Raw genomic sequence first — 20221 nt, forward strand, 5'->3', positions numbered from 1 at the left:
ACACACACAAAGAACAAAGGTGAAATAATATTCCAATGGTGGTAGCCCAATGTCTCCATTGATAGGTACAAACACAAATTTGCTTTTAAAAATAGCAAGAGGACAAAGGTGAAATATCATTTCAATGGTACGTGAATGTCCTAGCGAGATGACCACGGTGACTAACTATATCGATGTTTATATTAAGTACGGTTATGTTAATGGTACCAGGTGGAGAACCCGTGCCCGCCGAGGCGACTTCCCCTTCACGCCGTCGCCACCACCAGCCGGCGTGTCTTTCTCCGTCATTTCCACACACTTCCTCTTCCTACTTAACCACCCCACGTCCACACGCCACCCCCCGCTCCTAATCCACTCGTAATATCCGCCTTAACCAAACACCACCTGGCTAAACACGCGGCCAGCAGTTTTGACCTCTGACCGTGTCACGGCGCCCGCGGAATATCTACACCATGGAGATGGAGGCCTCGCCACCGCCGCCGAGCTCGCTGCGGCGCAGGCTGCGGGCCACCGTGTGCTGCTGCTTCGGCTACGGCGGCCGGGCGCGGTGGGGCGGGCGGGACAGCCGCGGCGTCGGCAGATACGACCCGCTCAGCTACGCGCTCAACTTCGATGAGGGCCCCGACGACAGCGACGACGACGTCGACTACGACGACTTCAGCGACGGCGGCCTCCTCTACCGCAGCTTCCCTTCGCCGCCGCCGCCGCCGCTGCCTCAGCCGGCCCGGGCGCGGACGTCGTCGATACCGCCGCCGCGGCCGGCCGTCGCGGCCGCCTAGATCTTTTGCTAGCGTATGCTGTGTAGTGTGTTCGGTGTGTGTCCGTTTCATTTCCATGTTTGTTGCATGTAACTATATAGTACTCCTACTAGTAGCTAAAAGATGTTGATCACGTTTCACGTGTACTATTGATCGCGTTTCACCTTTCATTTGCATCGAGAGATCAGTTAGTTTCTCCATGAGATCATAGCCAAGCTGCACTGCTGGTCTGCTGCACCTACGAAGTACATCACCGATTGATCACGTGGATTGGCTAGACGATCCATTCTAGTGTCGAAGAGCGCTTTCATTCTGACGGAGAGGGCGTGGAAGGCTAGCAAGAAAAACAAGGGTAGATCACTCCTCGATGAAAGCAGCTGGTGGGGAAATATATGTCGTCACTTGTAGGGCGGAGAGACAGAGCGGGGCAGCAAGGGTGGCGCCACATAATTGGATTATGCTCCTCGATTGATTCATATTGGACTATACAACCAGCGTGCAAGGACCTGGACGTAACTTTTTACTTCTAGTTTTCTTTGTACTACCTTATCAGTTGATGAATAGATCGAAAGTTTTTTCACAAAAAATGTATTGTTATGAGAAATGCTATATGGCGACCGTCGGTTATTTAGCATTTCCCAGCAAACGCATCAACTTTCGCTCGATCTTCTGGCACAAATCACGGCACCACGATGGTGCCACGCTAGTTTTCCCTACTATTAGCTGCGAACGGCTCACTAGCGAACATCCCTTTTTTTCCTCCCTAACTAAAATGAAAACCGAGGCGTGTGGGTGCTGGGAATCAAACCCGCGACCTCATTATGGAGTGAAGTGGGCATTTACCACTGAACGGACTTGTCTTTTGTGTAAAATGCAGTAAAGTTTGTCACATATACTTTGAAGGTTCTTTTAAATTCGTTTTTACTTGAAAATATTTCCAAAATTTCCTATTTTCAGAGGGGTAGGGGTGTTTTCATGGACTTGCCATGTGCATTTTTATAATATGTAGAATGGCAAAAAAAATCTATCAAAAATCATGGCATTTTTTTGTCCTCCAAAACATGGGCTTTTTATTTTCTCACATGGCATTTTGAGTATTAAGAGAGTGTCATTTTAATAATTAATAGCATGACATATTATAAATAAGAGGATGCAAGTTTTATTATTAAGATCATGGCATTTTAATAATTAATAACATGACATTTTTAATAAGAGGATGTCAGTTTTTGTTAAGAGCATGGCATTTTAATAGTCAATAACATGGCATTTTTATTTTTAAGAGGACGTAATTTTATTATTAAGAGCATAGCATTTTAATAGTCAAGAACATGGCATTTTTAATATTAAGAAGATGACATTTTTTATGGCACAGAATTTTTTTCTTTTTTGACCATGGCAATTCAAGTGTTTGATTTTGTTTTTGTTTTTGTTTTTGGAAACAAAAAATATAGAATCTAATTGGGGCTTATCCAGATAAAACATTTTTTACCTACATGATGGCAATTTTTTAAAGTTTAGCATGCCAATTTTCTTTTATTTCTAGATCACATGACCTTCTTTTTTATTTTGAGCATACTCATTGTAAATTTATAAATTAGAGTAATGCGATTTTATAAAGTAGCATGAAATTTTTCATAATTCAGACAAGGGGCAAAATTGTTTTGTATGAGATGGCAATTTTTTATACTACTTTATTTTTACCTACATCATGACAAATATTGTTTTACAGTTTTCTATTTTTTTGTTTAAGAAATGGTAATTGGGCCTGGAGGCCCAAGGGGGGAGCTGAATGTGCCTCTATGGCAAGGACCGCTCGATCGCCAGTGCCCCAGCGAACGAAAACGTTCGCTAGTTCTCAGTATTCCGCTTTGTACAAGAAATATCAGCGATTTTTAGGCATGAAGCGGGGAGAGGAAAGGTTTCTTCTCAGTTAAATCTGCATACAGTCTAATCATGCATACCAAGATCGCGAAAGAATCATGGATAGATGGGGAGGAAGGAACCTCAGGGGCTGGACATGAGAGCAACTCTTGGTCGGCGCTATGGAAGGCCAAACTTCCATCAAAGATCAAATTTTTCCTGTGGCGATTGGCGAGAAGCTCCATTCCGACAGCTGACGTGCTTGTTCACAGATACATGGGGGACTCGGCGGCATGCAAACTGTGTGGCGCCATGGACTCGTGGAGACACACGATGCTTGATTGCACAAACGCCCGGTGTGTATGGCCGCTATTGGACGACGAGCTAGTCCAAAAGATGTGTCAACATATCATTGATGATCCACGCGAGTGGTTATTTTCCCTGAATGAAGTACTGAAGCCGGAGCAATTTCTGATGATGGCAACTACACTGTGGGCAGTATGGAGTGCGAAGAGGAAAGCAGTTTATGAGGATTTACACCAATCCCCTTTGTCAACACACCTCTTCATACAGCGATATATTACCGACTTCCAGATGCAGATCAAGGTTGTGCCGACGAGAACCAGCGGCCAGCCACAAAGACCAAAGCAATGGTTGAAGCCCCCACACAATATGTCCAAGCTCAATGTGGATGCAACAGTTGCAGAGAGGCGAGGGGTTGGAACCATTGCCGCTATAACCAGAGATGGGCAAGGTGCGTTCCTAGGAGCTTCTACGCTGGGCTTCAGAGCGATTACCAACCCTGCTACCATAGAAGCACTGGCCATGAGGGAGGCTTTGGCGCTGTCCGAGGATCTTCAACTTCAGCACATACACGTGGCCTCGGATTGCAAGGAGGTAATTGACAGTATCAAGCTGAAGAATGGAGCGGAGTATGGAGCGATTGTGCATGAAATCATAGATTATTATAGTAGTTTTAATTCTTGCAACTTTGTTCATGAGTTTAGGAGCTTCAATGTGGAGGCTCATAATTTAGCGAAGCATGCTTTGAATTTAGGGGTAGGCCGTCGTGTGTGGTTAGGCCATTCCGGGAACCTCTCTTTCGTCCCAGCACAACAGGTGACGACATAATAAAGCTTTGTAAATTGTCTCAAAAAAAGTTGATCGATCCCCTAGGGAAAGAATCTTTCGATGGAGCCTCTTTCCTTGGCAATCCTCAAACTGATACTCTATTTTATACAAGTCCACAAACTCATATTATAGGTATACCAAGGATTTTATGGACAAGGTGTAAGTAGAGAGTAATACCATGAGGACTTCTTCGAGAGGCTTTGATGGAACTCTTCTTAAATCAACTTCATATGCTTCATGAAAAAGCAATGGCAGCAAACTTGACCTACTCCCGAAGCGGCGGCTCCCCCTCCCTAGGGTTTCACCCGCGCCGCCGCCGGCTCCCCTGTCACGGGTAGCCGCGGCCGGGGCGCCCGCCGCCGCTAGCCCTCTCCTCCCCCGACCTCCTCCCTTCCCCCTCCCCCTCCTCCCTCCACTATACCCCCGCGTCGCCTCCCCGAGCGAGGCGACCGAGGGCGTCCTCTCCGCCCTCCCCAGCGCCTCCCCTCCCCTTCTCCCCCTCCCCCCGCCGTCGGCCTGGACCACCGGGCCTTGCTCGTGTGGTGTCGGCGGCGACAACCCCGTTCTTTCCCCCCGCGCAGCGCCACGGCTCGGGCGGCTAGCGGCGGCTTACTTTGGCAGCAGCGGATCCGGTGGCGGCGTGGCACCTTGGATGGCGCGGTGCCGGGTGGCGAGGTGGCGGCGACGATGCTGCTTGGCGGCGGGGCGTCGCGGTGGCTGGCGGCGGTGCCCTCCCGGCCTAGATCTGGGCCCAAAGGGCCCCATCTAGGTCTGGGCCTGCCTGGCCGGAGCTCCTCTACGGCGTCTCCGGTGGACGGCAGGGTGACTCGTGCAGGGGGTGGCGGCGACAGCGGCTAGTGTACTGCAGCACGGCGATGAGGGCTTCACGAGCCCGTCTTGGGCTCGGCCGGGCCTATCTGGGCCTTCGGCGCGGGGGCGAAACATGGTTTCACGGGGGAGCTGGAGTTGGAGCCGGCACAACGCCGGTCGTGGCCATGGGCCACTTCTCCACCTCCCCTTTCCCCCGGTAGATTTGGTCGCGGTTGCCTGGTTTGCCCCTGTTGCTACGTCCGGCCGGTTCCCGCCACGGGCGGTGGAGGTTGTCCCCTCCCGCGTGGCTGTTGTTGCTGCCGCCCCTCGTTCCCGGTTGCCTTCTCTTTTCCCGCCGGTCTCACTTCGTTTGCCATGGGGAGACGGCGATGGGGACTGCACGGCCGTGGTGGTGCATGTTGGTGGGTGGCGTGTTTGGTGGCGCACGATGGATCTTCTGGAGTCGTGGGTGGTTGGTGGTCAGGAGAAATCCTTGTCGGCTTGTCCGACACCGACGCGGTGACGTCTGTGGGCGCCCACCGTGCCTTCCTGAAGGGCGTCGTGTTTGCCCCTTCCCCCGCAATCCTCTGCGTACCGGGGGAAACCCTAGGACTTGTCCGGGCAGCAGGGTCGTCGGCGTCGCGATCCTTCTTGAAGGTGTTGCTTGGTATGCGGCGGTCCGGAGTGCTTGGAGTGTGGTGGAATTCTCCGGTGGGCGCAGCGGTTGTGGGTCTTCATCGTTTTCGTTGATCCATTGCTGTTTGCATTTGTTTCTTTTTTTGTTTTCTCTTTCGTTTCTTTTGGGCGTGATTGTGCTGCTTTCGCCCTAGCACCTATCGTTGGTTGTATCGAAGTTGGTTGCTTTGTAATACAAAGAGGGAAGAAACCCTTTTTCTTATATGCTTCATGCATCACTATAGAACATTTATTCATGTAAAACTCAAAGGACTTTATGCCCCCATCGGAATTGTCATTCAATACCAAAGCTTAAAGCATATCTTCGCCTTTATGGCATCCATCTAATACCCTTAAGGTGCCATCTATAGAGTAATTTTTCAAATATATCTCGACAAAAGCATTATTCCATAGAGATTGTCATCAATTACTAAAACCATACTTAGGAGCTATATGCACTTTCAACATGGCACCGCCAGAGACATCGCATCCAACCACGGGTACGTGCCGAAAGCCGTCGATCGGCGCCCAACCTTGCATGACAACAGTGGCCAAGGCTCCGCCTTTGGCTTCGGCAAAACCAACAAGGTCAGCTCATGCAGTCCAGCTGCTACGTCGGTGGCACTGGCAGTGCCAGTGTCGGTCAGTGTATCAGGGTCGGCAAATTCATAAGTGATGCATCTGGTGGGGATGCGGTTGCACATGGTGGTGGACATGAGGTGGATGGTGGCGAGGCAGAGGTAGGAGGAGGAAGATGACGATAGAGTCAAAAGAAGAGTGTGGCCACCTCCATGTCGCGACCACCACAGCTGGCGGTTGTCTTTTGCAGAAGCAACTTGCGTCTCACTATCGTTGCCCCTCCTACCTAAGCTTGCATAAGCACGTGTCTCTAAGGTGACGATCGCTACTGCCATGACCACTTTGGAATTGATCACTGCTGCACTTTCTAACCAAACAAATCAATATTGTATTTGATTATGTTTACAGTTAACTTCATTGTGTTTATGCATTTAGCCCCTCCTAAGTGTAATGTTCTGTTCTTTGCCAAACATGGATCGACCCTACATGTCATTTTAAATCTTTATTTATATTATATACCCAACGCTAATGATGGCTCTAGATTACAGATATTGATAAGGAATTGTCGACAAGAAGTAAGATCACTTAAGCCCAAGCTAGAGACACCCCGTTTGAGGAAAGCTTGCAGGCCCAAAGGAGTCAAGTACTGGACTGAGGGAGTGTAGAACTGCACGCGCCAGCGAGTTCACCCAAAAGCTAAACTGATAGGGAAAGGTGGGCTATGCATTTATACTTCAACACTTCCCCTCACATGTGGCTCCCCTGGCCTAAACGTGGACCGAAAGTGAGTGTAACTTTTTTTATTGTTAAATTGCATCGGTCGGATCTTGAACTCAAGACCGCTTGGCTCTAATACCATATAAAACTGCACGCACAAGTCAGTTCATCCAAGAGCAAGCTGATAGGGAAAGATGGGCTATGTATTTATACTTCAACAAGAACACCATCGACCTAGGGCACCCATTTCAAAAGACAAATTAGGAAATCTCTGATACTATCATTGCCCCCAAGGCACGTGCCCAAGCTCAATGCCGCCACGTCCTTTGAAGGTCAATGACTTTTCCTTGAAGGTCAATGACTTTTCAAAGCAGTGGAAATCTTTAAAAGCACTAAAAACCAAGGATTTAATTGCGCCATCTTTGGGCTTTTTTTTTTTTTTTTGCTTTTCTCCCTTACATCAATCAGTGAGGTTATAAGCCAATTTAGTCATTTTTTACATGGGCTACAATAGGCCAACACTGCTCGTGAAGACAGGCAGGAGGGGGATTGATCAATCAATCGTTGGCTACCTTTGCTCGCTTGTTGCTTTGCGTGATACGAGTCATGACTCGCGACTGCCTACAGCGAGATGGACGCAGTTGTGCCGTAGCTGAATTCGGCCTGGCGGAGAGACATGCAAGAGAGATGTACATCCAGGCCTTTGGTCAGGCCATGACTCCAATGGATGATAGTGATTAGTGACAAACTGCAAGCGCATAAGACAAAGCAACGGCTCCTCTCATGGAAATTCGTCCCAAGAAGACAAATTCTCGATCAAGAATTTAGCTAGCATCAACTGCACGAGCATTACAATTATGTATCTCACATATTTTTTTATATCTACGATATATAGAAAAACTGTGAGTATATTGCGTATGACTTTATTCAAATACTGTATCTGATACTTGTTATAAACCAAATGAAGTATTTTAGCTAGCGGTGTGCCCAAGCTTTGTCAAATTCTCTAGATGCGACATTGTTCGAGGATACACAGGAATGATCATCGAATTGGGGTTATAACCCATGAATTCGACATGTTCGGATTCTAACTCCTGGCTCCACAAACTCCACGATTGGAGTCAGCCCGACCATGTAAACTCTAAGAAGTTAAACCCAAGAAGCTAAGCCGACCCACGGTGTAAAAACGATAAGCCCACAAAACCTAGCTCCAGCAAAACAAGAACAGAGAGTTGGCCATATTCACAACTAAAATGCCACCACAAAAGAAAACGTTTCAGGAAGCCATGCTAGAACAAATGTTTCAATAGCCTCCCAGTTGGGCCATGGCACTGGGAGATTTTTTTTTAAATAGTTTAGATTGCTTATCACATGTGTCACTGAGAGAAATTATCAATCGTGTCAAACGATTTCTGATCACCAGGCAGAGTTGGACACTATCGAGGAAAGCTGGATTTGGAGATTTGGAGAAGCTGAGAGAGGTTCAAATAGGCCCTTACGGGGCCAGAGCCTGAGTATATCATTTCTCCTTTTTGACTTGTGTTCTACAATATATTCTTTTCGCAAGAAAACTTTTGATATATTCATCATGCCATGGGAGTACAAAGAATACAGAAATAAAAAAATTGCATTCATATCCATAGACCATCTAGCAACAACTACAGCCAAATACGCGCAACAGTCATCACCTCTCCCTCACCGAAGCCCGGCCAAATTTAATATAGTAGACAGTCGGGAAGTAGTCATGCTAAGATCTCAGAGGACCAGCGCATCAGGACAGCAACCGTCACCGATGAAAATATGTATAGATCAAATTGAAAGGATCCAACCTATACACACACGAACGAAGACGAACAAAAATTGGATCCAAATGAATCCACCAAAGACTAGCACTGACCGAATCCCGCAAGATCCATCGGAAACACACCTCCACACGCCCTCTGACAACGCTAAATGCATCACCAGAACGAGTTCTAAGCTGGGAGAACCTTGTTCCTTTTTTAAGGAGCCGCTGCCACCTCGTCTTCGTGAGCATGACCCAAATCCTAAACGAATTAACAAAACAAACAGAGCAAGATCACTCCAACCGGCAAGGGCTGGGGTCCATAGTGCCTCCATGGCCCTAGGGCCATCGAAGACGAGTCGGACCTAGGGGAGGCAGAGGAACCTAAGTTTTTTCTTGGAGTAGAGGTTGTGAATGTGTCTTTGACCTTCTATATTCTTCGCTGACTTGATGTGGCGCTCTTTCAACTACGAATATATGTACCAATTGCTTTTTAAGACCCGACGAAAATCCCTTGACATGAGAGAAAGCACACGTAATAGATAGGACATCAAGGAAGGTAGTGAAGGGAGCGTGGTCGGTCGGCAAATTCGCAGGGGCACGCAAGTGCCGAGGCATGCACCTACCAAGTCCCAGCCGGTCACTTGATTGCCTCGCGATTTGCAAAGTAGTTGTATCCCACACGAGGGCACGATAATTTTAAGTTTCGGCCATTGAAACTTACGATTTGTTATCCAATACTTGTGAATTTCTCACTCACTTTTATCAAGTTTTAATTTCTTAAGACAACTTTTTTGTTGGTCGTAGGCAAAAAAAACCATAATTTTATTCTTCGTGCGTACTAAGTTTCAAGAGTTGAAACTTAACATTTATTTTCAAAATTAATCAAAATGTATTTTAAATGGATCTTATTTGAAAGCCCTCGTCACGAGAAACACGAATATGAAACAAGACCTAATTTGAACTTTCCCTTCGAAAGATATAAAATTTGAATTCGGAAGCCAAAAATAAAAGCATGCCGTGAGACCTGCGTGCTGTGAAGCCTGTGTCACAGTCAGACGAGCAACTCCATGTAAAGAGTGGTGATGGAGCCGCAGGACGTGATGAGTGGATGTATAGGAAAAGCGCTAGAGATTTTTGTATGGCTAAACCAATGGCTATGATCGCTCCAAGCTTGATCTGATGGCTAGAAAGGCGCAGGCCGGGAGCCAATACGAGGCCCACATGCAGCTCAACCAGGGAGGAACCGGAGGTTCTATTCCCAGCTCTCCATGCGGCTTGGAAGGTCTAAAGAAAGCCACACCTCCTCTTGGTATAGCGCTTCCTTCAGCTTCTTTACAGTACTTTTCTCCTCATCTGTTGGTCCCACCCCCATGGTAGAGCACCTGATGCGGTCTAATCTCTTTTGAAGTTTCCTGACCGTGCGTGCCAAGCAACCAAATTCCTTTGAACCCCATGGCTCAAGAATAGACTGGAGGGACCCCAAGGCCGATGCAATCCCCTGGAGCCCTGGCGTGTGTTGAATTCCCCGCCAAGTATCACATACCAGGCGATCGTAATCCGAATGCGTCTGCCAAACATTCTCAAAACGAAACTGTCTCTTAGCCCGTGGCCCGTAAGATAGCATATCCTTAATCTCAGCTACGACAAAACAGTGATCAGACTCAACAGAGGGGAGATGTCTGACCCGTATATGTTGAAAAAGTTGCTAAAAATCTTCATTCCCAAAAGCTCGGTCTAGGCGTGCCTTTACATTTGCTGCACCTGCTTGCTGGTTGTCCCACGTATATAGTGTACCTGACCAGCCTAAATCTTGCATGGAAACCTCATCCATAACAGTCTGAAATGCTCTCATGTGTGTTTCCGATCTTGCTCTTCTGCTAAAGTGTTCGGATGCATAGAGAGTTTCATTAAAATCCCCCATACACAGTCATGCTACATGGGGTATAGCAAAGAGAGTGCGCAGGAGCTGCCAGCTTTCACCACGATCTGAAGCTCTCGGTGCCCCGTAAAAACCAGTAAACCTCCATACCGAAGCACTCTGATTGTTACTATGAACCACCACATCAATGTGACACTTGCTGAAATTTTTCAACTCAACAGTCACATCACGTGACCAAAACAGACCAATGCCACCACCTAGGCCGACACTGTCGACTGCAAAACACCCTCCAAAACCGAGGGTAAACTTCAAATCCTCAACTCTTTTAGCTGGAATTTTCGTTTCAATCACAAAGAGAAGAGTGGGTCCTTCTAGCTTCACTATACTGCGAAGCTCGCGAACTGCCTCGGGGTTCCCAAGCCCCCGGCAGTTCCAGCTCAAGCATGTCATTATATCGGGCAGGACCGCGGCGCGGTCTCTGCCGAATTCTCTGGAGTGGGCTTCTTTTTCTTTGGGTCCCGTACAAAGTCATCACCTTCCACTTCATTGCTAGCAGAAGTCTCACCATCCTTGCCAACAGTATCACCTCCATTGGCTGTACTCGGTTCCCCATCTGTGAGCAACAAGGTTTTCACCACCGGTCTGTATACTTGGTTCGGAGCATCTTTCCTCTTTGGTGGAGGCTTGTGCTTAATCGGGGAAATAACCTCTTCCCCGGCTCCTTATTGGTGCTTGAGTTTCTAGTCGTTGGCTTATTGCTGTCACCCTTCTGTGGATCCTTAGAAGAATTATCACTACTCGGTGACTTCCGGGACTCGTCAGGAGCTCGTAATTTTGGGCCGAATGGGAGCTCTCCCTTCTCGTCCCTAGAACCAGGAGTTGGGCAATACAAGTCTGAGTGCCCTAACCTACCACAGGAGAAACAGAAGTAAGGTATATTTTCATACCGGATATCGTACATATCTACCTTCTTCCTCCTGGCAGAGTCTATCAAGATCCAACGCCTGACCGGCTTTGCAACATCGATGGAAATTCTCGCTCGCAGAAACCCACCATTGTGGTCAAATTTAACTGAAAGAGCGTTCTTGTCTATCTGTTGAGCTATTGGTTTCCACCATGCCTCATCACGCAAATTGTATGGTAGGTTAACAACCCTAGCCCATACTTGCAACTTATCAAACTTCACCTCATCCGGCCTCATGCAGTCATCAAATTCCGCTAGCACCACCGCATTCTTATTGATATGCCATGGGGATCCCCCCCAAACACGATCCCTATCTCTCTGGTTCTCAAACTCTGCCACAAAGATGTTAATCCCGGCAGATCTGAACTGAAGACCTCGTGGATTTCCCTATGCCGGGCGCAGGGCGTTGGTGATAGTCTGTATATGGAGTTGATTACGGTGTAGCACCTTACCAGCCAACAACCACTTCCCCGGTCCGTCCTCGATGCGATCATCAAGTATTAAAGGAGTAGCCTCTTCCTCGGAGATATCAAGTTTCGCTAGAGCTTCCTCCAGTTGTTTCCTGGCCGCGCGGCCCGCGAGAGGGTCGCTCTCCGGCGCCGCCCCCGCCGCAGAGGTGGATCCTGCCATGCGCAAGTACTCCCCCTCGATGGATCTCTCGCACCGGCGATAGATCACGAGACGAAGGCTGTTTCCACGTCCAAACCCTAATCGCCTCCAGCGCCGCCAGAGGTTTTAGGGTTAGGGGGAAAACGACTAGAGAGAGTCAGTCCGTTTCCCGTCGTTCGTCCGTGTGTACTCCCTCCGGTCCTTTTTACTCTGCACATTGGATTTGCCGAAAGTCAAATTTAGCTAAGTTTGACCAAATTTATATTAAAAATTATTAGTACCTATAATATCTAATAAATATAATATGAAAATATATTCCGAAATGAATCTAATGATGTTGGTCTTGTTATGTAAATGTCAATAATTTTTTATATAAACTTGGTCAAAATTGGATGAGTTTGACTTCAGACAAACCTAATATGCAGAGTAAAAAGGACCGGAGGGAGTACATACAATGCGCGGTGAACAGAGAATGTCTGCTTGCATTTCGTACTAGTAGTAGTTTATAATATTATGGTATTAGTTTGTTTGACGAGTAGCCGACCGGTTCAATGTGTAGGGCAAGCAGGTGCCGTGGTCCGGATCCCGCGCCGCCTCATGCTGGCCGAGGTCGTCCGGCAGGTCGGCGGCTCGCCGGCGGCGTACGCGACGCAGTGGCTGTCGGACGGGTACCTGGCCACCGTGCAGACCATGGTCCCCCCTGCGGTGCCACCCTTGGTGCAGGACCGTGCTGCGGGTGGGGGGTGGCCGGGGCCGTGGCCCGCGACGTGTGCGCTGCGGAGGAGGGCGCCGCCGACGCGCTCATCCGCCTGATGAGGAGCAGGCACGGCGTGCAGATCGACGACGCGAACTGGTCCCCGGCGCCGCGCCGTGCCGATACGCGCTGGTTTGCCAGGAGGGCGGCCGCTGTGAATGTTGGAGCGTACGGTAGATTCGCTTCGCAGTGGTGCCGTTCGTACGACGAGGCTCGTCTCGGTCGGGGTGTTGGCGTATCCGTGTGGTGATGTGTGGTCATGTGCGATGTGTTGGAGAGTTATTTACCTAAAATCATTACATTTGAGGCTAAGGTAACAGGTTAGTACCAGATTTGAGTCAGGTCACAAAAAACCACCGGTTCTGAGCCTAATACGTAACATGGAGCACTGACGGGCTGATTTAGCCGTGAAAATAGCGAAACCGACATGTGGGACTCACCTGTCGGGCCGATGTGGCATGTCTACATGGATAAATTTGCTGAGGTGGCGAAAGGCCCACCTGTCGGCCTCTCTCTCTCTCCCCCAAGCACCTTCTTCCCCACCAATCCAGCCATATCCAGCGCCGCCGCCGGAGCCTTACCCGGCGAGCCACGCCACCACCAGAGAGCCTCCCCGCCGCCCTAGCGACCTACCGTCCGCCGCCCCAGCCACCTACAACCCGCCGCCACAAGCCACTGCCCCGGGCGGGATCCAACCCCAGCCGCACCTCCAGCTCTTGTCCGCCCCGCCACCCAGACCACTGCCGAGCCGCTGCGGCTAGCCGTCCAGGGCCGCGCCGCGACGCGGAGGGCTTCACCTGCGTCAGAGTCAAAGGCGCGGCCGCGCGTGCTGGGAGGCGTCTCGATGCCGAGCACCTCTCTGGGTCCAAAGGTTGTCGGCACGCTTCGGTCTGGGAAGCCACCACGGGGCACCGCCGCGAGCGTGGCCGTGGCCATGGTGCTCCTTGACGGCGCGCGCGGCAAGGGCCGCGCCGCGAGCACGGACGTGACCAGCACGCTCCACCACGGAGCACCCCCGACCAGGGCCTTTGGCTGTCACCGCGAGCACGGGCGCGGCCAAGGCCAATGGGCGGGCGCCGCGAGCACGAGCACGGCTAGGGCCTCCGGGCAGGCGCCGTGAGCACGAGTGAGGCCAGGTCTCGGGTGACCGCCGGCTAGCAAGGGCAGCGAGCGGCGCTGGCGGTGTGCAGTGCATGGATGTCGGTACACGCACATTACCTGTTTGTTGAAATGTTCAGGAGGAAAATGCCCAGGAGAAAAAGGAAAATGGAAAAAAGATAAACACTTGAGTTATTTACAGGTGGGACCCTCGTCCGACTCAGCATATTGTCCACACAAGCACGCCACGTCAGCCTGGCAGGTGGGTCCAACTTGTCAGTTTTACTGTTTTCGTGAGCTTATCAGACAATCAGTGCTCTTCGTTAGTCATTAGGCACATAGTTGGTGGTTTTTTGTGACCTGGCTCAAATCTGGTCCTGTTACCCTAGCCCCAAGTGTGGTGGTTTTGGGTAAATAACTCTGTGTTGGAAGAGAGTGTGTGTGTGTGGTTTTATGAATAAAAAAATAGTATGAATAATGTTAGTGTTTTCATGAATAGTGTTGATATATGTGATTGGTTGTAAACGTCGTGATGCTTTTGTCTTTATATCGGGTGCATTTTTTTCCACCTTAATACTGTTTCTTAGTTTAGACGGAAGAATGCTGTTTCTTTTTTTTACGACAAAAAGAATGCAGTTACTTAGGGGTTCCAGTGAATCGAGAGGTTTAGTTTATTTTTTCTTAGGCCAACACACTTTATTAAGCTTCAATCAATGAGTAAAAAGGGACAATGCGTGTCCCCGGGGGGCTCTAAAATCAACAAGATTATGAGCATCCGTATTTTAGCCTCCCGTTCATGATAGGGATTGCTTCATTGAAATTTCTTACTAGACCTTGTATCTACTCCGTCTAAACTAAGAAATGTGATGCCCTTGCGCTTGCAATGGACGCCAGAATGGCGGAATCCGACGATTCTACTTCGCTTCTTCGCAATGGATCAGGGCAATGTCGACAAGAAGCTTGGGATTTAGTTTGGTCGGTTTTAACGGTGGAAATTATTTAGAAACCGCCATAACCAGCAAACCTTCCCTGAGAGCATGGCATTTGCAAATGTTTTTAATGGCAAGTTCTTTAAGCAGACGTTGCAGTATTAGCTTGCGCTGTACTCCAGGTAGGATATCATGCGTTGTTGCAGTATAAGCTTGTCTGGCCGTATCTGCTGCCTCCCAGAACCCAGCAAAGTGTTGCGTTTGACAATCCAAAGTCCAAACACAAACATATATTGTTTTAACCAGTGGTTACACATTCAGTTTGGTTAATCAACACAAGACAACTCAATCCACAAAACTACATATACTACTCTTATTTACATGTAATGTCACCTCAAGGCAGAACGGATGAACCACTGAGCAGAGCCACCACATTCACAGGTACATATGCAAGTTATCATCCGTATATGTGAGCTTACAAATACTACTGCATAACTTAGTCGTGCAAGTTATCATCCGTATGTATGAGCTTACAAATACTACTGCATAACTTAGCCTTCCACACTTCCAATACATCTCAAACAAAACGGTTTCGTTCCAGACCATGCCACACCGTGCATCACACCCACAGAACACCCAATCCGTGTCTGTCTAACATATTGTTACATGATGAATCGAATATACAAGTACATACACCAACACAATGCCCCCTTCCGTTCCTCGGTTATACAACACAGGCTTACACAAATTACATCAGCAAAACACTCACACTGTACATCCGGAGTCGCTACCACCTTTGGTCAACTATTATTGATACCTTCTTTGCCTTTGAACTTGCTTGTGAACGGGTCGTCTTCGTATCTAGTTGCCCCACCAGAAAGAAAGAGGAGAGGGAGAGAATATACTGCAGCAATCTTCATGATAAAAGTATAGTTTACATCTAGTTTGTTTCATCTGGGACCCGGTCTACCACGATTGCTCCGTGCCGTCATTACCTGTAACGTTTCTTTTTTTACATGCATAGAAGGAAGCCATAAACAAGAATGTGCAAGGTTGTCAAGGATAAGGAAAAATATGACTTTTCCCGTATGCTACCTTTTCTTCTTGGTCTTTTCGCTAGAGGAAGCTGTGTTGCTGCTGTGCCAGTTCCTTTTGCGTTGGTTGATGAACCAATTGTTAATCTGCTTCAGTTGTAACCCCGTCTCCTGCACCAGGCGAGCCTTGTCGTCTTCCTGGATGGGTCAGGCAGGAATTGTTCGTCATGGACAGAAACTAATAGCAAGATGAAGCTTGGAAATGGTAGTGTCACGTACGGTAGGGTACGGCCACTTGGAATGAGCTTGCCACCAGGCTTTCAATGTAGCTGCAGTATCCCCGGGAAGTTTACCAGCTCTCCTCTTGCGCATGATCTCCTCCCTGATATCAACCAGCTTTTCTTTGTACCCCTAGAGGTAGGAAGTTTTTGTTAGTCAACGAAATGTTTCCGTCAAACATGATGGTCACTCTTCAGCCATGAATGATGCAATGAAGCACTTTTTAGGCTGCAATGTTATTACCTGTTTAAGCTCACTCTTCAGCTCATGTCGAACACGTTCAATCAAAGACCGTTCACCCTCGGTCAATATCAGGGGACCAAAGCCCATACCATCTGACCCATCGTTTCCATCAAACATGTTGGCCTCACTATCCACTTGGTTATCTTCATCATCAGACATAGTCGCCCCAGTGCCTTCACCAGGAGATGCCCCTGCAGGATCAATCCACAGAAGCACAACTCAGTTTCCCATGTATTCTATTTCTGATAATCAACACTTCCTTATCCTCAAAAAACATGTGTTCTAATTGTAAAACATATAAACATCTGAAAGACTAAACCATCTTAAGAAATGCGCAGATTAAGTTCCAAAACATTAAGGTATGCAAAGTGAATTCTTATATACATAGTCAGCCCTGTGACTGAAGCTGTGATTGATAAAAACTGTTGCTGAAACCTCGAACATGACAGTAAAATTATGCCATCTGTGGCCCACAAAGGCACACAAAACGGAAAGCCGAAAAACATACAAGCATAGGTCAAATTTAAGTTATGGGAAAGAAGACTTTGGCAGGCAGACCAGAGCATCCTAATCATTCATTCATCACAACAGATTAAAAGTTCCCTCCCAAATATGCTCGATACTTAATGCATGTTAAACAAATCCAGACTAACTGTTGATATCTATTTCATGAATGGGTCTTGATTTCATAAATAACTTAAGTAGATTAAGTAATGTGGCTTCCACATGTGCACTAGCTAGTATACCTAAGAAGATACACCCTTTATATTGTATTGTAAGGACAAAGCCTTTATATAGTAATTGTAAGGACAACGATTTTCCTGCCTATTTTTACAATAATAAGACGTGCATGTTAATTTACTGATGTTTTCGTTGTTTCCCTCATTTATCAACCTTCCCTTCTCCTTAATTAAAAGTACCAATTCACTAGTAATTGCCTCTGCAAATTCCAAGGCGTTTTATAATTTGAAACGCAGGGCGTAAGTATAATAACATATGGTCATATCTGTGGTCATGAATGGTACTTTGAGTGTAACTTAATGTCATTTTGGCAGCTGTAAAGAGGTAAGGCGGGGAGGGGGGAAGGGGTCTCCTTTTCTCTTTAATTTTGCTGCAAGTTGCCTGCATAAAGTTCAGCTGGCACAGGAAAATGATTTATTTGTTGGGCTAGTACCACATCTGATGAATTCAATATCGGCCTGTTGTGTAGGTGGAGGTGGAATTTAGCGAAAAGTGAAGGGATGTGGCAGGAGATTTTGAGAAAGAATTAAAGCAATTACAATCTAGGATTTGACAGGTTGCTAGAAGTGCTGCTGATACAGCATGTTCGGCTGATTTGGTAAATGACATATCTTGGTATCTGCTTAGCGGAGTTATGAAAATAGGTAATGAAAGGCAGACTGGCTTCTGGGATATATACTTGGCACGGCTACAGGCTTCTGAGCCAAAACAATCCTGACCTGTTTGCAATCAGTAATGATCTTGGATGCAGTGTCAGGCAAAGGGCAGATAAGAGGGTGGCAATGTAACTTTAGGAGATGGTTGGGGGGACATTTGCAAGGACAGGCTGCAGTACTGCGAACTGAGCTCAGGGTGGCTCTGAACGAAAATGCAGCTGTACCCTGCTGGACATGTATGCAAGCGGACGGCGTCCGCGAAACAAAAATTGCACTAATCTTCATTACTTTAATAACCGTGTTAGTGCAAACTTTCTGTTCGCGGACGGTCGAGGACATGCAGACGCCGTCTGCTTGCATCCCTAAGGCCAAGCTGGCAAGTTCACTGTCTATAAGCACGTATCAGACTATGGTCCTGATTGACATTTAAGCATCTTTGAAAAGCCAAAATTCCAGAAAAGATTAAAAATTTGGTTCTGGCTGATCTGGCATAATCCCATAGTAACCAATGACAACATGGTAATAAGGCCATGGGCAGGGGACCCTCTGTGTGGCGTTTGTCCTCAACATGAGAGCATCACCGCTTGTACTTTGGCTGGCCTGCTTCTAAATGCATGTGGTGTTTGGAGCAGATGGATTGGTGCAGGGGCAGGCCTGGTGTTTCTCAAAGTATTTTTGGTGGATACCCAGAAATCTTCCTGCCAATCAGAAGATCCAGATTGTTGGCCTTGCAGCATTATGCTGGGATATGTGCAGCTTAGATAGAGCTTGTTTTAAAATAAAAAATTAATTAGATCACCAGCGGAAATAATTTGCTACTCGTGCAGTTGTGATATTTCCTGTTGTATTGGGCAGGTCTTCAAAATGCCGATGATCGAGCAGCCCTAGGAATGGGGGCGGTGGCACTGCATCTTCAAGCGCCTGCCCCGCATGATGATGGTGTGCATGAAGCTGGAGGTGAAAACCTGCATATTACTCATCCTGGGCCTGCTGAAGGAGATGGTCGTGTGATCCTTCTCATGGTGCACTTGATGACCGAGAGTGTTTTGATGGATGCTCGCTCTTGCTGTTCATGATCCTGAAAGTTGCTGGTTGGCTTAGGTGTTAGGCATCTTTTGTACACGGTGTTGGCTGGAGTGCCGTTTTTGCAGCCCTTGGTGCTTTATGCCTCTCTGGCTGTAAATCTAGATCGAACCTCTAGTGCTGCTAGTGTTAGGGCGGTAGCTGAACTACTTTTGTATTCTGTTTTTGCACTGGATCTCTGCACCGTTATCGGTAAGATAGTGGAACCAGGTCCTTTCTTGGATCGTAAGGAATACAAGTATAATAACATACAATGGAAGCTCATAAGCATCAAAGGTAGGCCTATGATAGTTGGAAATTCCTTAAATCAGTTAATCCTATCGCTCAAAGTTTACAGTGTGAAACCTTTTTAAATTTTAATTATGTTATCCGTCTGATATCCATTTTTCTTTCACTTTTCACTTCAGCCACCACGCTTTTTGGTTTCCACATTATAAATAACTACATACTATATACTGGAGAATTTCTGCTACTCTGCTCGAGCAATATACATAGATAAATGCTTTCATTTACCTGTTAGACTTTGTAAGGATTGTTCAAGCTCCCAACAACCCATCACTGCTTCCATTGCATGAACACGTACATGCTGCTGGAGTTGTTCTTTAAATGAACAGAGAAGCAATACATAATGTGTCTACAAGCCAATGAAGGATAATTAGAACCCATAAGAAGGATTGTACATAGAAAAAAACATTATGCTAGATGTAAGCAACATATTCATTTCTTAGAAGATATAAAAGTTTCAGAAAAGTAAAGGAAATTCTAGTCATGCGACATAAAAGCATTTTAGATGATCAGTAGCCGTAAGGGCACTACTAAAGAAGATCAAAGTAAAGACAGAAATGGGCAATTCATACAGGCGAGCAGGTACACTAGTATGACATTTCAGGTGTGCCAAATAAGCTGTTAATACCACAAAAAGGCCCACCAATGACCCATGGCGTATCTATACTACTTCAACAAGTATGGTGCCACTATATCGATGAACCTTAGCGTAGAATATATACTGTATCTGCTTTGGTTTCATTTCTCATTCATACAAACAAATTGATAAGGCTATTCCAGCATCGTTGTTACAATAACCAGCAGTCTCTAGTCAGATCGACCCTCCCAAGTTCACCATAAGGAGCACATCATAAATCCATCACTAGCCCTACTCAAAACCTATGCAAAACTTATCCCAATTTCTCCCTATTCCTAATTCCTATTGTTCACACGAAGCATATACAGAAGACATGTACGGCACCCAGCGGCAACGCGGGAAAAAACAGGCAGGGGCGCGAAAGCCATAGGTACCATGAAGAGGTCGAGCTCCTCGCCACCGGAGGGCCCGCCCGCGGCCGCGGCGGCGGCGGCGAGCGGGGGCGGGCGGGCCGCGATCTGCGCGTCGATGCGGGGGAGCTGGTCGACGGGGGTGGCGACGCGGAGGCAGGCGACGTGGGCCTCCAGGAGCCGCTCGTACAGCGGGTGGGCCGCGATGGCCGCCTTCTCCCTCTCCCCGCCGCCGCCGCCGGGTGAGAAGCTAGGGTTTGGCGACGAGGCGGCGGCCGCCGCCGCGTCCATCGCGAGCCCGTGGTCCGGGTAGTGGAACGACATCGAGCCCTCCGTCGCCGCGTCGTCGGGTGGCGAGGGGGAG

At 47.7% G+C, this 20221-nt stretch overlaps 2 protein-coding genes across 3 annotated transcripts; one reads left to right on the forward strand and one right to left on the reverse strand.

Moving 5' to 3' along the window:
- The first annotated feature begins 201 nt into the window (after positions 1-201).
- LOC119319167 lies at positions 202-1280 on the forward strand. The gene has a single exon (XM_037593654.1). The coding sequence runs from the start codon at positions 453-455 to the stop codon at positions 777-779; it is 327 nt and encodes a 108-aa protein (XP_037449551.1). The 5' UTR covers positions 202-452; the 3' UTR covers positions 780-1280.
- Positions 1281-14966: 13686 nt separating this feature from the next.
- On the reverse strand, positions 14967-20215 carry LOC119316241 (homeobox protein knotted-1-like 2). Of its 2 annotated transcripts, none has more exons than XM_037590551.1 (6): positions 19882-20215; positions 19099-19219; positions 16106-16296; positions 15863-15994; positions 15645-15781; positions 14967-15544 (listed from the first exon to the last, which is right to left on the reverse strand). In XM_037590551.1, the coding sequence occupies exons 1-6, from the start codon at positions 20179-20181 to the stop codon at positions 15541-15543; spliced, it is 885 nt and encodes a 294-aa protein (XP_037446448.1). In that variant the 5' UTR covers positions 20182-20215; the 3' UTR covers positions 14967-15540. The 2 variants fall into 2 exon arrangements, with proteins under 2 accessions (XP_037446448.1, XP_037446447.1); XM_037590550.1 differs by having other exon boundaries at positions 14967-15555.
- Between the last annotated feature and the right edge of the window lie 6 nt (positions 20216-20221).

Source organism: Triticum dicoccoides, chromosome 6A, assembly GCF_002162155.2.
Source record: "Triticum dicoccoides isolate Atlit2015 ecotype Zavitan chromosome 6A, WEW_v2.0, whole genome shotgun sequence".
Classification (NCBI taxonomy): domain Eukaryota; kingdom Viridiplantae; phylum Streptophyta; class Magnoliopsida; order Poales; family Poaceae; genus Triticum; species Triticum dicoccoides.

Excerpts from the sequence above, each read along its gene's own strand:
- LOC119319167 (XM_037593654.1), top strand. The coding sequence starts at position 453 with ATGGAGATGGAGGCCTCGCCACCGCCGCCGAGCTCGCTGCGGCGCAGG.
- LOC119316241 (XM_037590550.1), bottom strand. The coding sequence starts at position 20,181 with ATGTCGTTCCACTACCCGGACCACGGGCTCGCGATGGACGCGGCGGCG. Across the intron at positions 19,220-19,881 it reads AGGAGCTCGACCTCTTCATG|ACACATTATGTATTGCTTCT; the intron begins GTACCTATGGCT and ends ATTGGCTTGTAG. Across the intron at positions 15,995-16,105 it reads TGAAGAGTGAGCTTAAACAG|GGGTACAAAGAAAAGCTGGT; the intron begins GTAATAACATTG and ends TCCTACCTCTAG.